The sequence below is a fragment of the Camelina sativa genome, chromosome 1 (assembly GCF_000633955.1).
Source record: "Camelina sativa cultivar DH55 chromosome 1, Cs, whole genome shotgun sequence".
NCBI classification, from domain to species: Eukaryota; Viridiplantae; Streptophyta; class Magnoliopsida; order Brassicales; family Brassicaceae; genus Camelina; species Camelina sativa.
The window spans coordinates 1548149-1572859 of NC_025685.1; the positions used below are offsets into that span (position 1 = coordinate 1548149).

Here is a 24711-nt window from a genome sequence, read left to right on the forward strand (position 1 = left end):
ACTGAGATTGATTGGGACTCTCTTTTACCCACAGCTTAACATAATCATTAGTCTTTGTGGCTGTGATTGGGGAAACCAGGCCCGGTCTTTCACCCATTCTTATGACACATGGGTGTTGGGCCTTCATATTTTTTGAGATTTTTAGTAACAAAAATAGGCCTCAAAAAATATTTTTACTGCAAAAATAGGCCTTAAAAAATATTTTTACTGCAAAAATAGGTCTCAATTTTATGAAAGTTATAGATTTGGCTTCAAGTTTTAAATTTATCTACTTTTTTATTGCAAAAATAGGCTATTTTCCAAAATTTTAAGATTTAGTTTCAGTTTTATTTTTTCATCTATAAAATCCATTAAAAAGTAATTGTTTTGTATTGGACCACAAATTTCATTGAGCCGGCCCTGGGAGAAACATAACACTTCGGTTGGATTGGTGTTGGTACCCACGACTTCATATAAGTCTCTATGACTGCGATTGTAACACTTTTACCCAAGGATTCTAAAAAAAACACCTTCAGTCTCTATGACTGAGATTGAAACACTTTTACCCAAGGCTTATAAACAAAATCAAAAGTCTTTGTGACTTGAGATTGGGAGAAAACAAAACACTTTTACCCACATCTTTACAAAAATCAGCAGTCTTTGTGATTGTGATTCAGAAACATTACACTTTGGTTGGATTGGTTTTGGTACCCACGGCTTTAAAAGATCATCAGTCTTTGTGACTGTGATCTCTTTTTACCCATGGCTTGAAAAATTCAGCAAGTCTATGTGAATGAGATTGATAAAAACAATTCCTTTACACATGGCTTGAAAAAATCATCAGTCTTTGTGACTGAGATTGAAACACTTTTACCCAAGGCTTACTAAAAAATCAAAAGTCTTTGTGACTTGAGAATGAGAGAAAACATAACACTTTTACCCACATTAGCGGTATTTGTGACTGAGATTGGAACTCTCTTTTACCTACAGCGTAACAAATATCATTAGTCTCTGTGACTAAGATTGAAACACTTTTACCTCAGGCTTATAAAAAAATCGAAAGTCTTTGTGACTTGAGATTTGGGAGAAAAAACAACACTTACCCGCAGCTTTTAAGAGAAAATCAGCAGTCTTTGCGACTTACCCAGGCTTTGAAAAATCATCAGTCTTTGTGACTGTAACATAACGACTAATAATTTGGCTGGATGGATGTTAAGTCTTTTAGACAAAGACGTAGAAAGGCGTTGGGTTGATTAGTTTTGGTACCCATGACTTTAAAAAATCATTTGTCTTTGTGACTGTGATCTCTTTACCCATGGCCTGAAAAATTCAGCAGTCTATGTGACTGAGATTGAGAAAAACAATCATTTTATCCATGGCTTGGAAAAAATCATGTCTTTGTGACTGATAGGTGAGAAAACTATCTTTTTACCCACAATTTATAAAAATCACCGGTCGTTGTGACTGTGACTGGAAAAAAACATTTCCCTTTACCCATAGATTTAAAATATCATCAGTCTCTGTGACTGAGATTGGAACACTTTTACCCAAAGCTTCTTAAAAAATCATCTTCAGTCTCCGTGACTGAGATTGAAACACTTTTACCCAAGGCTTCTAAACAAAATCAAAAGTCTTTGTGACTTGAGATTGAGAGAAAACACAAAACTTTTACCCACAGCTCACAAATCAGCAGTCTTTGTGACTGAGATTGAAACACTTTTATCGAAGGCTTGTTAAAAAAAAATCAAAAGTCTGTGTGACTTGAGATTGGGAGAAAACATAACACTTTACCCACAGCTTAAAAGATCAGCAGTCTTTGTGACTGTGCTTTACCCATGGCTTGAAAAATTTAGCAGTCTATGTGACTTAGATTGAGAAAAACAATCCCTTTACCCATGGCTTGAAAAAATCATCAGTCTTTGTGACTAATAGGGGAGAAAACAATCTTTTTACCCACAGTTTATAAATATCACCAGTCTTTGTGACTGTTATTGGTAAAATATGATCAGTCTTTGTGATTGTGATTGGGAAACATAACACTTTGGTTGGATTGGTTTTAGTACCACTACTTTGAAAAGATCATCAGTCTTTGTGACTTGATTTTACCCACAGCTTTGAAAAATCTATCAGTCTTTGTGACTCGATTTTACCCACAGCTTTGAAAAATCTATCAGTCTTTGTGATTGTGATTCGGAAACATAACACTTCCGTTGGATTTGTTCTAATACAACGACTAATACTTTTGGTTGGATGTTAAAGTCTGTTAGACAAAGCAGAACACTTTGGTTGGATGTTCGAAAACGCAACACTTTACCCTTAGCTTTATAAAAACCAAAAGTCTTTATGAGTTGAGATCTGGAGAAAATATAACACTTTTACCCACAACTTTACAAAAATCAGCAGTCTTTGTGACTGAGATTAAGAAACATAACATGGATTGGGTTTTAGTACCCATGGCTTAACACTTTGGTTGGATGTTCAGTCTTTTAGAACATTGATCCCTGTTACCCACGGCTTGAAATATTTAGACATGGGTCTTGGTCGGTTTGTTGTTTCTGTCTTTAGACAAAGACTAGATTGGGAAAAACAAAGGATAGGTTTCTTTTTGGTGGAAGGAAGATGGCACCCACGACTTTAAACACTAGTTTGAGACCGATTCGAACATTGATCCCTTATGGTACCCACGACTTGAACTCTCTAGACATGGCTCATGTTTGGTTTGTTGTTTCAGTCTTTAACAAAGATGCATAACACTTTGGAGTGGTTTTAGTACCCATGCACGGCTTCAATCAATCCCTTTTACCCACAACTTAAAAGAATCATCAGTCTGTGTGACTTAGATTGGGAAAAAAAAAACAATCTCTTTTACCCACAGCTTAAAAAAATTCACCAGTCTCTACGACTGAGAAACATAACACTTTGGTTGGATTAGTTCTCTAGTTACCCACGGATTTAAATAATCATCAGTCTCTGTGACTAAGACCGGGAACATAACACGTTGGTTTGATTGGACAAAGTTATTGTTAAGTCTTCAGTCTTTTTATCACAGGTATGAGGTCTTCTAAACAGATCACAGGTATATGGTTTTCTAAACCTTCTCTAAAACTAAAAGAATGTGTTGCTCTTCTTGTTTGTTATGAGCCAATTTACCAACTTGATAATATATTAATAATACGTAGAAGGTTAGGTGGCAGACACAAAAAAAGTATGGCTCTGAAGATCATCTTCCTATGGAGCTTTGTAATAAACTAAGAATGAAGAATTTCCAAAATAACTAAACCCAAAAGATCTTCCCATGGAGCTTGGTTGTGAAAATGCAAACTGGGATTTCTCCAGCGTGCACCCATTGTTGCAAAAGCTTTCCCTGCGTTTTTTCATACAAAACAAACAAAAAATGTCACCATAATGTAAGAATATTAACAAATGAGAATAGTTTTCAGGAGGTTGGCTCGAGTTCTTTACCTCGTGGTATCAAGTAACTGTGTGGCTATGCCTTTTCTTCTGTTAGAAGGTGAGAACCCAAATCGCTCTAATTCCACAGATAGCTGGTTTAGCTTCTTCTTCACATACAATTGCTCCATTGTCTAATCTATCATCTGAAGCTCGACATCTTTTTGATACCTCTCTGTATGTTTCCAAACTGAATGGAGGTTGAAGGCGAGGAGGAGGTCTCTTTCTTTAACAGTCTTTCATCATCAGGAGGAGCTATAAGCTTGAATGCTTCCTTAATTGGTTCTGCAACTAAACATCCAGAGATCCTCTGAGAGGAAACGAATAGATAAACCTAACACATAAACAAGGTAGTTCTTGAAACACCTAAGAGTAATCGGAGGCTACTGAAAACAGTTGGGCTATGTACCATCTTTCTTGTGAATGAGATCATCAAAGGAAGAAACTCTTTTCTATCTCTCAAAAAGAAATTTCTTGTTTAGTTCCCGGTGCTAGTCACAGACATGGGAAGAATCACAATAAATTTGCGCAAAAGTAAAGCAAGTATTCCCAATATCAGATCATAGGTGGCTCCATTTGGTCGACATCTCAAAATACTAAAAATCAGCTATGGAACTTAAATTGAAAATGTCAGTAAAGAAGACGTGGATGGATTCAGGGTCATTTTACCTTACAATGTTGGTGAAGAATCCAATCCTCACATAGCTCAACCCCCATCATTTTTCACAACCTCTTGCACCTGCAACCCATTAGATCCTCAAAATATGAAGAACCCAGTAGTAACACATAAACAGCGCAAAGTTGAATATGTGGAAGAAGAAAAATGAACCTTGTTTCTTGGTGTGCAGGCAGGGGAATCATTTTTTCAGATACCATAACAATGCGGCTCTTGTTGAAGGAAGGCATTGTGAAGGCTTTCTGCGTTCAGCCAACCCTGAGACCAATTCAAAAAGCCCAGCACTTTGAATCAAATAACCTCTCTCTCTCTCTCTCTCTCTACAATGATTAAAAACAACATATATGTACGTCTTTCAACAGTGACGAGCATCCAAACCTTAAAAGGGATTCCATTGATAAAAATCTTGTGAAAAATCATGATGGTTCATGGAAAATCTGGAAGAGTTTAACAGCGGCGAACTAAATAGAGAAGACGGAGCGTAAATAATTGGGCCCATTGGGCCCTTGTAGGCCTGATTTTAAGATTGGTCCGAACTGGGTTCCGGTAAGGTACGTTGGAGGTAGGGTCGAGGTGGCATGGTCTAGGAGACTGATGCCTACTGTATTGTCATTGGCATTATTATTTACAGAACCAGACAGAAAGGCAAACATGTGATGATTCCATATAGACCCAAAATAAATTTTTGTTGTAGCCATAGGAAGCATTGTAAAGGTCCCATCTAATATGTATGTCTTCCTTCCCCTTTCTTATTTACCTTTTCAAGATTCCCTCAGCCAAAAAAAGGAGAGAAGTAGAAGGATAGATCAAACAAACCGCAAGCTGTTTCAGACATTCTTCATAAAACTGCACACAGTTTTGTGTTCAGGTCCCCCCACCACCATCCATTGAGATATCCAAATCTAAAAGTTTGAATTGACGTATAAAGTTACCTTGGCTTGCTCTAAAAGATTTTTCTCTGACTTGACAATCCAAGAGAACTTTGATGTTCTTTCAAGCAAGAGTGCTAAGTTGTACACTTTTTGAAATCATAATAAACTTTGCAAAACCACTTCATGTCACGGGTTGATGTTACTTACAACAACAGGCTTCAAGGAGAAGTTTTTTAAAAAAACATTATTGGCCTATCCAAACAGTCAGTTTACAGACAAATTTTCTTAGGAACAGGAGCAACTACCACGACTTTTGTTTGAATTTAAGTGGAAAACTCTAACAAGTTACAACACCATATATAACAAAATAATGCCATTCTAATGTGAAAACTTCAGGCAGTCCTAGACGGCTAGAGAATAGGCCAAAACCAAGGAAAATAATTGAAACGTGAAAACTTAAACAACCATGACTTACTCATTCACAATTCAAGAATCTTCACGTACAAACCCATGTCTCTCTAGATTCCTTGATAAATTACTCTTTGTACCTGCAAAGAGCTGTTGGATAATAACAAAGTTCCAGTCTGAGAAGGTATGGGGAGAAACAAAGACATGAAATATCTCTCCAAAGAGGATGCACATGCTTATTAAAATGTTGAAGCATGAATAATCTACTGTATGTTGCTAGAAGGATGCAAAGCACATGTTTGATAATCATCTTAAGGGTAACTAACTACTAAATTCAGCTCAGCCTATTGTAATCTGTTTTGTCCACAAACGAGCAGCGGAAAATCATAATAGAAGAAAGACCATAAGCCAAGGGAACCCGTAATGTAGTTAAACTATATATCCATAATCCATTCTAGTGAGGAACAATTGAACAGTATGCACCTGGAGAACAAAAACAGAGTATCTAGACAGTTGTTTTCTTGATACAAGACCAAAGCAATAGGCTTTGAACAAGTGTCTTTACAAGTCTCATGTAGTAACTTTGACATATGAAACTGATATATACGAAGAATAAGAGTTCTTCTTGACTGATCCGGTTCCAACATTATACAGGAATATATAATTGAAACCCATAGATTGACAAGAATCAACAGTTCCTTTTATAACCTTTAGTTAGCACTCTCAAGTGAAAGAAAAGAACTCCCAAAACTCTTCTCCACTACTCGTTCTTCCAAGCGTACAGAATCAATGAAAAGCCAAAACTTTGAGATTTCGAGCTCACGGGTACCTGTGTGAAAGACCATGACTTTTCAACTGGTTGAGTAGTCCTGAACATAAATACAGCATTTCCTGCCATTGATGGCAACCCAAAGAACCAACTGTGGACATCCCAAAGAACCTCCACAGAGATCCTATTGACAATAATCGTATCATTGCCACGGAACTTCCAATGAAGCCGATTCACCTGCATCAAAATCTTCCCATCGACACGAACAATGAGGCAAGGATCACTCATACTAGTGTCACATTCGATCACAAGATCATGTGTTTTGCCATCATCTGAAAACTGAGCTTTCGTTGCGAACGTCCTCTTGCCAAAAACATGCTCTTTCTTAGCAATAAACACAGCACCTAATGATGAAGAAGAAGAAGGTGCAGCATTCGTCTTCTTGAAAGCTTCTTTCCTCATATCACCAAGAAGAAGAGCCATTTCTTTGTCCACAACAACGCCAACATAGAAACCACCTAAAGGTTCAGGGCTGGATCCGAATTTAGCGGAGGAGAGATCCCAAAAGACATCAATATTACAGGAATAGGCCTCTAGATTCTTGGACCCTTTCCGTTTGGTGAAGAGCCAGGGCTTAATCTCAACTTTACAAAGACTTCGGTTGCAAGAATCATCAACTCCCACGGTAAGACACTGACCCATGAGATTCTTAGTCCATGAGACAGTGATCAGGCAAGTCCTACCTCCGATGCGGCAACGGTAGATACAAATGACAAGATTCTGAGCGTTTCTTCCGGCGCTTGAAGAGGAAGAAGAATCCGCAATCTGAACGCCATTTTCACCAGAGCAAGATGGAAAATCTCTCATTTTATTACAGAATTCACAATCCTCTCTCTCTCTCAGGAATTTCAACAAACACTTTGTGTTCTTAAACTACGGAACAATGAGCAATTTAAAAGGCAGCGAATTTAACTTCAGATTAGTATAAAAAAAAAAAAAAATTAAGGTGCTTATAGAATTGACCTGAAAGTGATGAGTTTTACATCATCAAAAAGAAAGAGAAACCCAATCTCCCAAAAAAAAAAAAAAAGCATTGAAATTTGGAAAATGTCAGCTAAGATTTGATCTGGGTTTTATCAAATCGATCCAGTTTCCATCAAATCCAAGGAGAGAATAGTGAAGTTAAAAAAGAAAAGCCTAAGACTTCGGGAGGGATAAAATCAGAAAAATAAATGAATGAAAGAAGAAGAAGAAGAAGAAGAAGAAGAAGAAGAAGAAGAAGAAGAAGAAGGAGGAGGAGAAGGAAGGCGAATTCGCCAAAATAGGAGAATGTGTAAGTTAGTAGTCAAAACAAAGACATATACAGACAAAAAGGAGACTTTGTTTGTTTTCACTGTCTGCGTCATTTTTTTTCCTTTTTTCAAAACGTTAAATTAATTACCCGATTATTTTTGTGTGGCAATGTACCAAATACGAATTTAATGTCCATTGAAAACGACAGTAAAGAATAAATTTCAGACAAAAAAAAATATACTTATCTACTCATTTTTTTTTTTTGGGTCAGAAACAAACACTTATCTCAATTTATTAATTACAACATCATCAACCTTTGGTTTAGAATTCTTTCTTTCTTTTTTTTTGTGCTTGAAGTTAAATTTAAATTTTTTGAATTGTTTTAAATTTGGTCTCGTTATTATTCTTATTATAGTGGGATAGATAATAAATAAATTTTGGGGTATAGATGCAAGTGCAAGCCTGGAAGAAATGGTTAACATGTGTGGTAGTCCATGCCAAGCAGGCATGCATTTAATATGGCCAGGACTGAGCCCATACTGTTGTGTTATCTACTCTCCTGGGCTTTTTCACGCTGATGGTTTTTAATTTTAGGGTAGTAGGTGGTTCGAGAATATGAATTTTTTAGTACGATAATCAATCAATCCATATGACTTTTTTTTCATTCCATTGTCAACTAATAAATAGGTGGGTGATGAAGAAATCTATATTAAGGACATTTTGTGTTATGCTCTTATTTAAATTTTTATTTACAATATTAACTCTTTAAAAGTTTCTAAAAATAACATTATTTCAGATTTTATTTCCTAAATATTTTACATTCCATTTTGACTAAAAAATTACAGCAAAATTAATATGGAAATACAAAATATGATATATTTAACTACAACTTTTATTGTGTATTAAAAATATTCTATATATGAATCTTTTGCAAACCAAGAAAATAATAATTTGATTCCTATTTTGTTTTAAAAAACCTATGAATTTTGATTCTTAACGTAAGGAGAATTTCGATTCACATTTATTTAAATATTATAATTAATATATATAGACTTAATAAAATTTTAAAATATTATGAATATGTAAAATTAAAAAAGTTCTAAATACTATATAATATATGGGTTATAAAGACAACATGTTGGAATTAACAAGCTATCATTAAATTTGTGCTAACACGGGTTAAATCCTCATTTTATTATTTGTCAACAATATTAATAATAGAATATTTGACATATAAAATTAAGTTAATTTAACTAAGATTGTGTAAAATAATTAAATCATTATGAATAATGTGACTTAATCATAGCGTATAAATGACTTATTATGTATTTAGATCCCTTATTTTTTTTGTTATAAGAATTAAAAATCAAAATAAAGTCTCACACTAAACAAAACAAACTACATATAACAAACAAGTATTCATGAAATATATTATGGGTTAAAAATGAATATAAATATTTAGCTAAACAAACGGTCTAAAAAATTAGTTATTCTTCTATTTGCAAAACATCAAATATTTATAAAAAAAATACAATATAAACATAAATAATAATAAAAATTATATGCACGTGGTGTACCGCGGATTAAAATCTAGTAAATGGTTAAAAGAAGAGAGTACTTACCAAATAATAGGCATGCATTTACCAATTTAATCATTAACTGTTCATTATTGTTTTTTTTGTCTTCGGATATATGATTTGCTCCTTTTGTTTTAGTTTATGTGGCAATGCTGCTGCTGCGGAAAAAGTCTTCGAATAATTAATTAACTTCCATTACGTTTCGATTTTAGATTTGGACCAGCCTGTATAAGCTACGTCCCAGTTTAACATTTATTTTCTTGCCATCTGATTTTTTTTTTATATTATTATTGTAGTTTCATTTTCGTTATTAATATTATCGTTTTTGCTGTTATTATTATTTTTTTTTATCGATTTTAAAAATTAAATTATCCGTCTCTCTACCTACTTTGAATTTGTTTGTTTCTTTTCTCATGAAAGAGATATCGTTTACTTAGACAAATTTTTGGATATTTTATGGGGTCAATATTTCTTAAGATCTTTATGTTTTGGACTATGGTAAAGGATACAAAACTAAATGGAAGAAGAAGCGAAAAACTACAAAATAGATTGATATGCCAAACAATAATATTTCATTTTGGTGTTCCTTTCACTAGGTCTGGACAAAATACCCGAACCCGAACTCGATCCAAAAAACCCAACCCGAATCCGTATCCGAAATTTTAAAATACTTCAATGGATCTAGGATTTATTGAGATCGGGTACCCGAACCCGACCGGGTACCCGAATTAACCCAAACATGTATAAATATAGTGCAAAAATAGTAATTAGTGAGATTTGAACCTATGACCTAAAGCATTTTAATTGTGCATTCTAAAACCTCTAGTATTTATATATTAATATGTACAACTTTCATCAACCCACTAATTCCTGATTATTGAATGAAATTGAGTTTGGTTTACTTAATTTCGGATTGAATTCGGGTACACGAACCCGATCCAAACTCGATAGGTGTTTACCCGAACCCGACCCGTATACTAAAAATACCCGAATGGGTCTGGAACCCCTTTATCAAAATACCCGAAAATCCGAAATATCCGATCCGAACCCGAATGCCCAGGGCTACCTTTCACTGTTATAACTTATATAAGTTGTATTTATTTTGTTCTTTCAAAAATGTAAAAAATCTGTAACAAACCCAAAAAGAAATTAAGTTGAAATGTTGCCCAAAAATTTTTTGTTGGGCCTCAGCCTTTTAATAGACTAGCCCATGATGTATTAAGTTAGCCGAGATTGTAGTTAGCAGACACACTCCCAAGTCCTACCTAACCTCTTTAGGCGGCTAATAAGTAAAATAACCAAACAATCCCTATGTGGCTATGTCTCTCATGTTGATATAGGGATTGTTGATAAAATTTTTCGTTTCAGTTTAAACTAAAACATAATCATCATCGTCTTTTTTTGTTCTAAATGCATTTAGGCTCGCTAAAGCTTTTTAATCAAATAAATATTTGATTTTGAGTTTTAGGATTGGCTTTTTATTTCGATATAAATTTGATCATAGTATAACATAAAAAAAAAAAAAAAAAAGTTAAGCCCACTAAAACACAGTGGTTGTTAGTGTTACACCACCACAGAGTTTATGCGGAGAGAAAGCAACATACATCATCACAAACAAGTTTCAAGTATCGTCATCGCTCTCATATTAGTACTCATGAGTGGTAGGTTACTTCTACGTTCTTCCTTTTTCGTTTAAGGAAATAATAAACAAAAATTGTCCTTTTTTTCTTTTCTTTTTTTGTTCTTCTTGTGAATAAACAAACACACAACAGAGCGATAAATCAGTTTGCTCTTATCTGAGTTGATTGGCCATGGCTTCTTCTATCGTTTTCGCTGCAACTCCAGTTACTGGGTTTCTCTCTGTTCCTCCTTTGAAGTCTCGGAGATTTCTTCATGTTTGTTCTTCACTCGACGCCGATGTTTCCGACATGAGTGTTAACGGTAATTATCCAAACTAAACAAACAAACACAAAAAAAAAAAATTGAATCTTTACTGTCTCCTCTGCACTAGGCTGATTCCTTCGGATTTCTTATGGGAAATTTTGAGAAATTGACATGTATTTGGGATTAGAGGGCTTAGCTTTATGCCAGGAACAACCCAAATTTTGAAGATGATGAGGTCTCAATTCTCGGCATATAAGATTAAATTCTGAATTCTGAACTCTGAACTCTTAAGGTTAGGTCAAGACTTTTACAGTCTGTCCAAAGATCCTCCTCTGTTGATATAATCAGTGTAGTATTAGTTGAGGAATCAAGTGACATCTGAAAACTCACTGAAAGTCAAGTTTTTATTTGATGTTTCATGTTGATAGGAAAAGTTTCTTCTCATGATGACGTTCTGGCATGTTGTAATTTTTAATCTTCTTTTACTGTTTTAATGGACTGGATATAAAATGCAGCTCCAAAAGGGCTATTTCCTCCAGAGCCTGTACAGTACAAGGGACCAAAGCTGAAAGTAGCTATCATAGGAGCTGGACTTGCAGGCATGTCAACTGCTGTAGAGCTTTTGGATCAGGGCCATGAGGTGTTTACTCCGCTGCTTTTAGCTGTTTACCTTTGATTTGTTTACATAAAGGAGTAATCTTTGTTATTGTTTCAGGTGGATATATATGATTCTAGGACATTCATTGGTGGCAAAGTTGGTTCTTTTGTAGATAGACGTGGGAACCATATCGAAATGGGACTTCATGTTTTCTTTGGATGCTACAACAATCTCTTCCGCTTGATGAAAAAGGTTTTGGTTTAACAAAGCTTCCCCTCGAGTTTGCTTGATGGTTTAAACTCATTCTCATGTAAGGTTTTTTTGTAATGTAGGTGGGTGCTGAAAAAAACCTTCTTGTCAAAGACCATACTCACACATTTATAAACAAAGACGGCACAATTGGAGGTACGGTTCAGTTCACTACTCTCTTCTTATGATTGACTCTGTGATTTTATCGTACTGAGATGTGCATATAAATTTTGTAGAGCTTGATTTCCGGTTTCCTGTTGGAGCTCCAATTCATGGTATTCGCGCATTTTTGGTCACAAATCAACTCAAGGTATAAGTTAAACTTTTAAACTGATTTCTCTGTAGACATCTGAATCCATGGATTCATGTCAATGCAACAGTTTTCTCGAATCTTGTAGCAAAAGATTAGTAATTTCTTATTTTTATGTACCAATATAGAGCTTATCAACCGCTTCTTCTTTTGACTGAACAGCCCTATGATAAACTAAGGAATTCACTGGCCCTTGCATTAAGCCCGGTTGTCAAAGCTCTTGTTAACCCTGATGGAGCAATGAGAGACATTCGCAATCTTGACAGTGTAAAATGATAGGAAACCTCTTTCTTCTCATTTCTACCACTATTTGTGCTCTCTGAAATTTTCTGAGATACTTTTTGCAGATAAGTTTCTCGGATTGGTTCATGTCAAAAGGTGGGACACGGGCAAGTATCCAAAGAATGTGGGATCCTGTTGCTTACGCACTCGGTTTCATAGACTGCGATAACATGAGTGCACGATGCATGCTTACCATATTCTCATTATTCGCCACCAAAACAGAAGCTTCTTTGTTGCGTATGCTCAAGGGCTCGCCTGATGTTTACTTGAGTGGTCCTATCAAACAATATATCACAGATAGAGGTGGCAGGTTCGTGGCTCCTATTATCTAACGATAACTGATTATTGTATTTTCTTTTATCTCATTGGCTGATCAGGTATTTATAACCTTGCCTTCAAACAGAATCCATCTCCGGTGGGGTTGCAGGGAAATACTTTATGATAAATCATCAGATGGAGAAACTTATGTCACTGGACTAGCAATTTCTAAGGTAAAATTTAGCTCTAGGCATAGGATTTTAGTGGACTGCAAAAATGCCATATAATACGTTCTGAAATTTTGTTGCTTTTGGGTAGAGGAAAAGCTTAAAACTTTGATTTGTTTGTCTTTTAGGCTACGAACAAGAAGGTTGTGAAAGCTGATGTGTATGTTGCAGCATGTGATGTGCCGGGAATCAAAAGGTTACTTCCAAAAGAATGGAGGGAATCTCGGTTTTTCAACGATATATATGAACTCGAGGGAGTACCTGTTGTTACTGTACAGCTCAGATACAATGGTTGGGTCACAGAGCTACAAGACATTGAACTTGCCAGGTTTGCTTCCTAGAATCATAGGTTGTGAGTTAATGATGATGATGGATGATTTTCGTGTGGATTTTTAAGTCTTCGTTCTGTTGTTTCTGAAAATTATAGGCAGTTGAAACGAGCTGTTGGTATAGATAACCTTCTCTACACTCCTGATGCTGATTTCTCGTGCTTTGCGGATCTTGCACTTGCTTCACCTGCAGATTACTACATCGAAGGACAAGGCACTTTGCTTCAGTAAGAAAGAATAACCTCTATCTTTTTTTTTTATCTACAAAATAGCCTGTGCAGATCTCTCAGTGTCTTGAAAACTGAATTCTGTTTCGTAGGTGCGTTCTAACACCGGGAGATCCGTACATGCGAATGTCGAACGACAAGATCATAGAGAAAGTAGCGATGCAGGTAAAGAACATGGTTAAATTCTCCAAACTCGAGATATGTTTTGTCAGGTTGGTGTCTGTGATTCTCAAATTTTTGTTCAGGTCACTGAGTTATTTCCATCGTCACGGAGCCTAGAAGTCACTTGGTCATCGGTTGTAAAAATCGCTCAGTCTCTGTACCGTGAAGCACCCGGAAAAGATCCATTCAGACCCGATCAGAAGACTCCCATAAAGAATTTCTTCCTTGCTGGTTCATACACAAAGCAGGTAACTTTTACACTTCACAAGTACTGTAATAGTTCAGGCAGATCTACTATAGTCACAAATGCAAAGAAAGGTATCAATGAGAATTTTGCTACTGAACTTGTTGCAGGACTACATAGATAGCATGGAAGGAGCGACATTATCAGGAAGACAAGCCTCGTCATACATCTGTGACGCAGGTGAAGAACTAGCAGAGCTAAACAAGAAGCTTTCTTCTTCTGCAACTGCTGTTCCTGATGAGCTAAGTTTCGTCTAATGATGGAAAACGTTTGAAACTAGTTCCCATGGCTAATTGATGAAAGACTTGAGAGACTGTGGGGGTACATGAAGAAGAAAGCATATGTAGAAACCCTTCTTTATATAGTGTTCATAAGAGAAGCATTTGTATTATGACTCAAATCTTTTGAAATCAAACATTCTTACAAAGTTACAACATTCGAAACAAGAGAGAACACAAAGGTTACACATTGAAGAACACAACAACAGAGACAAAGATTCACCTTTTAAGGTTCTTCTTCGATGGCTTTCTATGCAGTTTCGAGGTCTTCGTCAAGGGAAATGTCCCAATGGCCATCCCAAGTGATGAAGAATTCGGTGTCTTCATGATACTTGACTCGGTGAACATCACCTGCCGGAGTGAATAAGTAATCGCCGTCAACGAGATCAGCTCTCTCCTTCTTGGTTAGATTCCACACAGTCTTCTTCCCCTTGATGACTACAAGGTCATGGCCGAATGTGTGGTGATGCGCTGGTTCTACACTCCCCGCTTTGAACCTTACAATCGCCGACGTAGGCGTCTCCCTCACGATCTTCATCGAGCCTCCAGGCATGATGTCCACTGGAGTGAACTCTCTGTTCTTGGCCAAGCAACAAATCGCGCAAGACGCGGTTGTTTCATAGACCTTTTTGATTGTTGAGTCACCGACGGTTGGTTTTCCGATGTGAGCCATCTCGGAGAGAGAATTGTCGAGGAAAGAAGAGATCTCTGAGCTCCACGGCTCGGATCCTGATGCAGGACACGGGGATTTGAACGGTGTTTTGATCCAAGCGTCGAAGATTTCCACGGCGGTTTCCGGCGATGTTTTAATGCCGGAGAGTGCGAGGACGTTGCAATTGCTGATCGATCGAGCGTTCACGGCGTCTTCGACAGAGAGACACGTGGCGGCATAAACTCCCGGGAACTTGTTGGCGAACATCGCGACTCCGACGCCGGTGCCGCAGCAGACCAAACCGCGAACTCCGGAGGACGATGAAGCGGATACGCGGCGACCGACTTCAGATCCGGCGGAGTAGTACGAAGAAACGCCGGTATCCTCCACGTCTATGCCGAGAGAACGGAGGTGAGATACCATCGCGTCCTTGAGGCTCGCTCCAAAGTCGTCAGCTCCGGCGATGATTTTCAACGGTAAAGCGGCGATGGAAGTAGCAATAGTAGCTCCGGCCATCTTTGCAGAACTTGGAAACCATAACCAGAGTGTGATAGAGAGAGTGACTAGAAGATTTTTTCAAGATTATCCTTCAAACGGGAAATTCGAAAAAAAAAAAGAGACATAAGTTTTGACCAAAAAAAAAAAAAAAAAAAANAAAAAAAAAAAAAAAGAGACATAAGTTATAATTTCACCCTTATAAGTTATTTTAATAGAAAAAGACCCTCAGATGAGGTACTCTAAATCAATAATCAAAGTTTAGGGTACATTTGTTTTTATTTTATAAATTCTGGGGTACAATTTCTAAAATCCACAAAATATTTTAATAAAAAAAAATATGCGGCGGTGTTGAGAATAGCCGGCGACGACAATTGTACTCTCTCTCACTCGGCTAGGTGAAATATGGCGGGAGTAGCTTGCCAGATATCTATCAGCTCGTCGTCATCGACCTTGAGAGTGAGTCAATCTATGGCGATTTGCGAATCCCTGGCTTATTGTTATGTTTGTTGTTTGTTCTGTATCAATTCTTGGATTATCGAGTTTTATGCAGAGGATTGGTCGTCATCGATCACGATGCTTCTCTGGTTCGCCGGAGAAGAAAGCGCCGGCTGTCTTGAAGTGGGCCGTTGGTGGAGTCTCTGAATTTCTCCGGCTATTCTCAGTCGCTTCCTCTTCGTCATCCAACCTTGCAGATAAGGATATGTAACTCCCAGAAGCTTTCAATTAGGGTTTCTTATTTCACCCCCTCTGTTCGTATGATTGGTCTCTTCAAGTTTGATTTAATGGCTACAGATCAAAGTCTGAGATTGTTGCTCGAGATGTTGACGATGTGATGGGGATTTTGAGATCAGATTATGGAACTGCCTATTTCGTCACGGGTATATAATCTCAACATAAGCTAAACTCATGAAGCTTGTCCATTTCACAAACTAAGCTTTGTTGCACATTTGTCAAACTGGAAACAGGTATCTTTACTTCTGCTATTTACTCTGATGATTGCATCTTCGAGGATCCCACTATCAGCTTCCAGGGTGAGGAATTACATTTTCAGTCTCTGTAGTTTCAGTTAGTGTTTAAGAATCTGATCTTCATGCTCTCTAGTTTTTTTTTTTTTGTGTTTGTCAAGCTTGTAGATCAGCTATCAGATCTTAAATTTTGTGATGTGAGAATAAAGTAAATATCTTTTGCAGGTACAGAGTTGTATGAACGCAACTTGAGATTACTGGTTCCCTTCCTCGAAGATGCGTCCATTGAACTGCAACATATGGAGAAGGTATATAACCTTTTGTTAGATCCTAGTCCCAGATGTTTTATGAACTCAAGAGTGTATTTGTTCCCTTTAATTACAGAGTGAGTCGTCTCAAAGAAACTATATACTAGCGACATGGAAGCTAAGGTATTCTGATGAACTTTTTATACACATTGGGGAAACTTGTTTGCCATCTTACTGCTTTTTTAATCTTGAACTGTGTTCAGGACTTACCTGAAACTTCCATGGAGACCATTGATATCAATAAACGGGAAAACGGTCTATGATCTGGATAGAGACTTCAAAGTATGAAGAGACAGAGAAACTTTCCGCTCTTTTCGATTATAAGATTATTTTCGTAGTTCGTCAGTTGAAAACATATGGACTAATCCAGACACTGGTTTTTGTACAAGATTGTGAGGCATGTCGAGAGCTGGAATGTCTCTGCCCTTGAAGCGATTGGACAAATATTCACCATTAACTCTTTTCCCTCCAGTGGTTGAAGAGTCTAATCACTAAGAATTGGCCATGGTCCATATAATGTCTACCAATACTTATAGTACATAAGTCAATATAACTCACCAAACTTGCATTAAATTTCCCATGATAATGTTTTAGGTTTTTTGCAGTTAAAACACACAGAAAAAAACTTTGTAAAGAGTTCGTAGTAAGATAATCGAACAAAGAAAAAAAGGCATTGCCGCACGTAAGTAGTTAAGAAAAAAAGCAGTCAAAACCATATAAAACTTAAAAGTGTTCAGGGGTTAAACCCTAGCTAGTCACATGATGGTGCAAGGTTGAGGGTTATCATCGCTCAAAATGTTCCAAAGAGAGTCGGATGGTGGAAAACCAATATTTTCGTAGTAATTATAGGGATAAGGAGCAGGTCGCTACCGTCGGCTCCTCGTACTTTACCATCAACCTGGGTTTCTCACCTGGTGCTAACCATGCCGGCGGTCCCATCCTTGGCGGCAACGTGAAGGCCGGCATCTGCATTGCCGTCGGTGGTGCAGCATACCCGAAACCTCTAAAAGTGTCACCTCCCGCTGGACAAGTTTCCGCTGGGTTGGTGGCAGTGGCGGGTGCGGGTGCGGGTGCAGAGGCTGGTTTGTCTTGGCCCTTTTTCTTTGCGTAACGCTTAAGCAGTGGACGGAATTGGGTCTTAGCCGTAGTTGGATCACGCTCGTAGGCGAGAAGTTGTGGACTTTGACCGATTTTTTCGACGGTTTTGATGAGAACAAATAAAACTTTTAATGACTTCATAACACTCTTAATCCAATAACACTAAATTTATGAAAATTTTAGATAACCTTTTACAAATCCAAAACTAATAACACCAAATTTTAAGATAGTTTTAAAAATTTTGATTGAATAACAACATCTTTTACATATAACTTTCAAAGTTATTAAGAGTCTATTTAACTCTTAAATCAATAACCCCCTTAATCTTTTTGGTTTGGTAACTCAACTCAACCTTCTATTGTTAGAACGAACATACGTTAAATCATGTGTAATATAAAGTCATCGTTGTGTTTTTCAATCAACATCATCAATAGAACCCCCAAAAAAAAAAGATTGTGAAAAATTATTTACAGAGAAAAAACAACATACAGAAAAAAAAAATGAAGAGATTTTTCGTAGCGTTTCTTCTTGTGCTAGTCTTCTTCTCCGCTGGTAAATAATCCTCTCGCTATATACGTATATAGTCGACGACATGCAATTTTACATGTATTATTAATTCGTATATATTTTTATGTCACACTTATAAAAATCAATATTCAAGAAGTTATAATTTTTATCTTGTATAAGTTTATTTGATGGGTAAGTTGGTTTTTTCGATTTAATATGAAAAAAAAAAAAATTTTGCAGAGATGAAAAGAGGGGATGGATTTAAGATACCAGTAGTACCAGAACCAACAGGAAAATGGTGTGGATACTCATTGCCGATGAAACCATGCAACGACGAAGATTGCGCTAAACGATGTATTAAGGATAACACGCATGGCTGGCTCATGGCTACCGGCATGTGCACTTCTATCCCTAGTTTAAAGGATTGTTACTGTATCCATCAGTGTCCTTAAACTTTCTTTTAGCATCCACAATGTTTTTCTTTTCTTGCATTTTCCTCTTCTAATATGACATACTGTAACCACAATACCCAAATGACAAAAAAAAAAAAAACATTTTCCAATTACCAAAAAAGTATGTAATTTTAACTGGGCTTACTAGGCCCAATTTATCCGGACAAATCAAACCGTTGCCTGAAGCCTAACCGAATAAAACGTAAAACTAACTAATCATGTTTGGATTCGATCTATTATTTATACTTCTCTGACTTTATAGTTTCGTTGTTCCAAGGTTCTTTACTTCTTTTCTTGACCAATGATCCGATTGAGTTGAGTGTATTCCTTTCTCAGTTTATTTCATATAATTTACAAGATTTTTAAATGACAATGAAATCGACAAACTTTAAACTGAGTCCAGGCTTCTAGATGTATTGGATATTTCTACACTTGAGAGACTTTGACTATTTAGATTGGACATTTATATATTTTGTATGTTAAGTTTTTGAGTTTTACTTTTTTTGTTTACAGAGGAAGAAACGACGCAAAATGGCAAAACTAATAAGAAATCCAAGAAATAAATAAATTACATCCGCAACCAATAAAAATATAAAATCGATCGTAATTTGTATTGATTATTAATCAAATGCTAATTATTTTTAATAAATATTGAATTGATGTGCTTTTATATCATCAATCGATAAATATATCGCTCGCGCGCCACCTACTAATTATGTCCAAGCCTTTCCAATCAATAATACTAGTAATCACCATTATTTATGTTTTTGTCAGCTAATCTTTAATTATTTTTGACAGATTACAAACATAGTTGGATCCATATTATGCATAATTAGTTTAATAATATTCGTTAAGTGACAACGATGCAAATATTGTCAGTATCTTCACAAATACTAGTACTATTAAAAAAAAAACTAAATTTTGTTTTACTAGTAAGTAATTAATTGAGGTTAGGTGTTTGTGAACTTCTGATTGCTTTTGGGATTACCTTACTGAATCCGTACGGGTAACCACGGAATCTACAGCAAAGTAGTCAAACAAGGTCCGATTTAAATAATTAAATTAAAATATATCCCTAATTTAGTTATTCCTTTACGTATTGTGTCAGTGTATTACCAATATTTCTAAAGTTAGGTACGTTTAACTATTTTAGGTGTCTAAACAGATAATTTACTGTTGAATAAAATTTGATATTCGCAGTTACTTGCATAGAAAGAATATTGATACCAATCAAACAAAAACTTTATGATAAAGTTTAATGGTGTGTACAAGGAAAAGGCCAAATGGATAAGATTTGTGGTTGGTTTGATTCATTATCACAACCAAGTCTTATTTGCTTTTTTTTCCTCATTTAAAAGACTATGATGATCGTGCATGTCTTTGTATTCACCCACATGCACATGTGTGTTCTTCATCTAATATTAGATTGGGGGCCCATCAATCTTTTTATTTCACATAAATTATTAGGATTTTTATCAAATATTTATATAGTGACCTTTTTTGCAGCGATAAGTAGTCTAATGGTGGAAACATTCATCAAAGGTTATGTAGTCTAATGGTGGAAGGGTATATCGAGAAATAATTATCCAATACTATTTTATAGTTTAATCACAGTACACACGCACGAAATATTGTTCTGAGGATACATTCATATTCCACAACCTGATATCCATAGAAATCATTTATGTTCAGATGAGTGATATGATTGTGATTCACTACAAATTATATGCATCATAATTATGTAGAAAAAAAAATATTGACTATATTTTTCTTTGTGAAAAGTTTTTGATTCATTATTGTATGTTTAGTTATAAATATAATTTGTAGTTAGTTCAGAAAATTTATCATTTAATTTTAAAAAATAAAAAAAATAAGAAATCGCGAGTAAAGTCACATTGCACATGATGAATTCTTTTGCAGTTGTACTATATATGATTTGTAAAATTGGTTGAATTGTCGTGTAAATGAAATGATGTATGGTCAAGATAACACGAGCAGCTCAACACGTGGCCAAACTAGCCTTTGTTGCCTCCGTTGGAACATCCAGTCGACATGCTAATGTATGGTCTCGCTGTCTCCAATCCATTTTTAGATTTTGATTTGAGTGTTTTTATTTCCAATATATGTGGTTTAACATTAGCTAGTTATTTGTAACCAGAAAAAAAAAAAAAAAAAACGTTTGTTAGTTATATAGCATTGTTGTTTGATGGTGGAAGTAGACTAGTCGTTAAGATATATTAGTTGCATAGGGGTATAGCTATTGTAATTGGGGCGTTTATCTATTAGGTAATGAATTTTTGTTTATTATATGAAAGTCTAATAAAAGTTTTGGTTAAAGTTAATTACAAGAAAATAGCGCATCATGAAACCGAATAAATGGATGACATTATTTTCTAGATAATATGTTAAAATAATTCATCATATTTTGAATGTAACTTTTTACGAATTTTTACGCATGTATGTTAGAAATCTAAGAAATGCGGTAAGTTCAATAAAACAAAACTTATAATAAACTTTTTTTTGTCATTTATTTTGTATGCACTTAAAAGAAAATTGTTCATTAAAGATTTAAAATGTGAAAAAATTACATAAGAAATCATGTAAAGTGAGTGAATACCTAAATAACATACATAGAACATGAGTTCATTTATTTATGTATTCTCATTTAAAATTAAAAAGGTTCAAAAATCAACACCAAACAAAAAAGCATGGCAGCTCAAATAAATATTCAAAATTCGCTTTATCTAAAATATGGTCAAATGCGTAGTGCATTTGGGATACCATTCCCCACCAATGAACGTAACGTAACCATACAAACAAAGATCATTTCAAAATACTAAAATAACAATAGTTGAAATGTTGACATATAACCATATTTTTGCATATACAAAATTGCCATCCGCACAATGGAATAAACGTTTGGAACAGTCGATCATCCCCCAAGATACGTACGAGACCACCGTTCTATTTCCTAAAGGTGGCTGAGAGACGGTCTCATATCCAGAGATGCGCCAAGCCGTCACTAATTCTTTTTATAGATTTAGCTTTTTTGATTAAAGTTATAATAGCGACATAAATCTTTATAACATTATGGTTCTAAACAGTAATTTTAATTTCACTTTAATTGGTGGCGAACAAAAAAAATGACACGTCGTTTGGTGAAAACATTTTTATACAAAATAATTCCGTCGGCTGATGGATTTATTACTGTTTGCAAATTGCAAGCGTCTCTGTACTCCTCCTAACCAAAAAATATATACTATTAACCCACAAAAAAAAAGGTAAAGCTGTAAAGCAATAGTAGCAATTTAGCAAGTTCTGTTCTCTCACATGTGAATATTAAAATTAGTTAAAACCATAATTTCAAATATTCCAATAAGCGCCATGAGCAATCAATCAATGTATCATTAACTTTACTAGTATTATTATTATTCCACCGAACAATTTTGTTAATTAATTTCCAATAAATAACTTTGTATCCCTTATATATTAATAGGGAAGTACTTTAATTAATTAATTTTGTATTGGTAATATTATTTACAATACATGCTATTATATGTTTAACCAAAATAATAATAATAAATTTTGTTAAATTTTTCTTTTTTTTCATTTGTATTATATTTTGTTAATGTGTACTTTAAATTTTTTTTAAAATGTAACATCTAATTTTATTAGTAAAAATAGTTATTCATCAAATAATATATCAAAATCTTTTCTTAAACACTAAAAAAAAAATGAATGTAACAAAAAAGTCAGCAAATTAAAATACAAATTTGAACTTAATAGTACTCATATCTTTACATTTTATATAAATACATATTACACTTCTTAAAATTTACAAAATTTTATAAATATATTTTTTATTTAGCCATTTGTCTTGTTTCAATAAATTGCATAAAAGACATGTTGTCATAAATAATAATATTTTATTAAAAAAATTTCGACTACATAAATTTTTTTTCATATTCAAAAATTCCACTGGTGAGACGTATTTTAACACGAAAGAAATAAAAATTTCAATTAAAAATACTTTTATTACATATTACATTTGACACAAACGGATATTAATTCAATTATTATAGTTTTATTCATAATAATTTTATTTAAATTAATTTATTCCGCACATTAGTGCGGGTTGTTACCTAATTTTCTTTAATGAACTAGTTTTTAAAAATGTTCTATAAAGTAGTAACCATAATCCCCATTAATTTATCAGTTACAAACACAAAAAAAAAAAGAAAAGTGTAATATGTATTTATATATAGTTACCGTATAAAGTATATAAATCCGTATATTTTTAGAGTTGTATAAAAATTGACACACAAAAAAAAGAAAAAAAAATCAAGAATTTGATTTCTTTAATAATTTTGGACCACCGTTCCCTCAAGAAACGCACACCGTCTCTGTCTTCTCTCACGAGGTGCCAGTATCTCTCCCCCCTGTAATGTAATAATAACCCAACCCAAAAAAAAAAAAGAACTTCCATTGAACTGTTCAAGAAAGCTTCTAACTTTCTAAAGCTCAAATCCTTCCTTCCTTCTCTCTCCTATCCGTATCGCTCTCTCTCTCTCTCTCTCTCTCTCTCTGTAGAGTATTAAATATGTAATGTAATAATGAGAGTAAATACAGAAACTGTTCATGGAGTATATTACATCTCTCTGTTCAACTCCTTTTGTCAGGAGAAAACTAAAGAGATGATTATGAAGAAATTGCTATAAGAAGAAACCTAAACCCACCCATATTTAAAAAAAAAAAAAGAAGAGAGAAGTTTTTTTTATTGGTAGATCTATTATATATTTATTCTTATTTTCCTTTTGGGGATTTTATTTTTATTTTGTTCCTAATTGAGAGAGAAAGAAAAAGAGATGAACAATCTGAGTTATCTTGAACCAGATTACTCTGAGTTTGTTGAAGTTGATCCTACTGGAAGATATGGAAGAGTAATATTTCCTATCCCAATCTAATCAATCTTCTCATGATCAAAATCTCAATTATTTTGTTTGATCTTTCATTGACTTCAATCATTCTTGGTTGTTGCAGTATAATGAAGTTCTGGGTAAAGGAGCTTCAAAGACTGTGTAAGAATCTAACAAATATCACTTACTTCTCTTCTTTTCTGCTAATGCTTTTTTTTCCTGGATCTGGTAATGATGATTCAACTCTAATCTGTTGTTCTTTCTTCATAAAGTTTGAGACTTTTTGTTTTTACAATCAAAACTCATTTGTGATCCATCGAAAATCTCAGATTTTTCTGTGAGTGTTTGATTCATGATTGAATCTTATGAATCCTTTAAAAGAGGAAAAAATAAAGGTTGAGTTTTTTTTTGGTCTGTCTACTTGAATCACTTCTACTTTGGTAAATTAATTTCCCACTACAGAAAGTTTCCAACAACAACGACTTTGCTTTTTTTTTGGATCTCTTTATTATTATTGCTTTGACTTATAAACCCAATTCAGATTCTTTGATCATACACAACATTAAACTTTTGTCTTTCTTTCTTTCTTATTGATTTTGTAGTTACAGAGCATTTGATGAATACGAAGGGATAGAAGTAGCATGGAACCAAGTGAAGCTTTACGATTTCCTACAGAGCCCTGAGGATCTTGAGAGGCTTTACTGCGAGATTCATCTCCTCAAGACTCTAAAACACAAGAACATTATGAAATTCTACACTTCCTGGGTGGATACAGCCAATCGAAACATCAATTTTGTTACTGAATTGTTCACTTCTGGCACCTTGAGACAGTAAGATTTCTCTTACAACAAAGAAGAAACTTGTTCCTTCTCTTTGGTATTATTAGTTTTTATCTTTGGCTTCTTACATGATTATGGATATTCCAGGTATAGACTCAGGCATAAGAGAGTAAACATAAGAGCGATGAAGCATTGGTGTAGGCAGATCTTGAGAGGCTTACATTATCTTCACAGCCATGATCCTCCTGTGATCCACAGGGATCTCAAATGTGACAACATTTTCGTTAACGGGAATCAAGGAGAGGTCAAGATTGGAGATCTCGGCCTTGCTGCCATTTTAAGAAAGTCTCATGCTGCTCACTGCGTTGGTACATGCACTTTTCCAAACCAAATCCAATTTGCAATTTTGATGAGTTTCTTGGTTTCTAATTGTGGAAAGTTTTGATCTTTTGTTAGGGACTCCT

The 24711-nt window shown here is 34.9% G+C and overlaps 6 protein-coding genes, 1 long non-coding RNA gene and 2 pseudogenes across 8 annotated transcripts in view; 4 read left to right on the forward strand and 5 right to left on the reverse strand.

The window, feature by feature from the left end:
• On the reverse strand, window positions 764-1988 carry LOC104705107. Its single transcript, XR_754269.2, has 2 exons — window positions 1083-1988; window positions 764-963 (listed from the first exon to the last, which is right to left on the reverse strand). It is a non-coding gene; the product is annotated as an uncharacterized LOC104705107 (long non-coding RNA).
• Window positions 3063-5157, reverse strand: LOC104705173 (annotated as a pseudogene).
• LOC104705248 lies at window positions 5874-7503 on the reverse strand. The gene has a single exon (XM_010421217.2). The coding sequence runs from the start codon at window positions 7019-7021 to the stop codon at window positions 6146-6148; it is 876 nt and encodes a 291-aa protein (XP_010419519.1). The 5' UTR covers window positions 7022-7503; the 3' UTR covers window positions 5874-6145.
• LOC104705395 (zeta-carotene desaturase, chloroplastic/chromoplastic-like) lies at window positions 10558-14230 on the forward strand. Its single transcript, XM_010421490.2, has 14 exons — window positions 10558-10685; window positions 10797-10965; window positions 11424-11548; window positions 11624-11758; window positions 11839-11911; window positions 11992-12065; window positions 12228-12332; window positions 12413-12657; window positions 12751-12838; window positions 12961-13160; window positions 13260-13388; window positions 13481-13553; window positions 13634-13798; window positions 13905-14230. The coding sequence occupies exons 2-14, from the start codon at window positions 10836-10838 to the stop codon at window positions 14049-14051; spliced, it is 1689 nt and encodes a 562-aa protein (XP_010419792.1). The 5' UTR covers window positions 10558-10685; window positions 10797-10835; the 3' UTR covers window positions 14052-14230.
• Window positions 14160-15346, reverse strand: LOC104705307 (DNA-damage-repair/toleration protein DRT102-like). Its single transcript, XM_010421321.2, has one exon. The coding sequence runs from the start codon at window positions 15238-15240 to the stop codon at window positions 14323-14325; it is 918 nt and encodes a 305-aa protein (XP_010419623.1). The 5' UTR covers window positions 15241-15346; the 3' UTR covers window positions 14160-14322.
• LOC104705542 lies at window positions 15547-17081 on the forward strand. Its single transcript, XM_010421594.2, has 8 exons — window positions 15547-15678; window positions 15773-15924; window positions 16015-16100; window positions 16188-16253; window positions 16413-16495; window positions 16572-16618; window positions 16699-16777; window positions 16885-17081. Exons 1-8 carry the CDS (start codon window positions 15625-15627, stop codon window positions 16972-16974), a joined length of 657 nt encoding a protein of 218 aa, XP_010419896.1. The 5' UTR covers window positions 15547-15624; the 3' UTR covers window positions 16975-17081.
• LOC104703393 lies at window positions 17251-17967 on the reverse strand (annotated as a pseudogene).
• LOC109132235 (putative defensin-like protein 317) lies at window positions 18094-18552 on the forward strand. Its single transcript, XM_019243565.1, has 2 exons — window positions 18094-18145; window positions 18341-18552. The coding sequence occupies exons 1-2, from the start codon at window positions 18094-18096 to the stop codon at window positions 18550-18552; spliced, it is 264 nt and encodes an 87-aa protein (XP_019099110.1).
• Window positions 22949-24711, forward strand: part of LOC104705626 (serine/threonine-protein kinase WNK1-like) — a 4135-nt gene continuing 2372 nt past the window's right edge. The window contains exons 1-4 of one of the 2 annotated variants that reach the window (XM_019244365.1): window positions 22949-23492; window positions 23593-23630; window positions 24071-24298; window positions 24395-24615. In XM_019244365.1, coding sequence (XP_019099910.1) covers window positions 23418-23492; window positions 23593-23630; window positions 24071-24298; window positions 24395-24615 — 562 coding nt within the window. In that variant the 5' untranslated portion in view covers window positions 22949-23417. The remainder of the gene's footprint in view (window positions 23493-23592; window positions 23631-24070; window positions 24299-24394; window positions 24616-24711) is intronic. The other variant, XM_010421702.2, reaches the window with a different exon arrangement.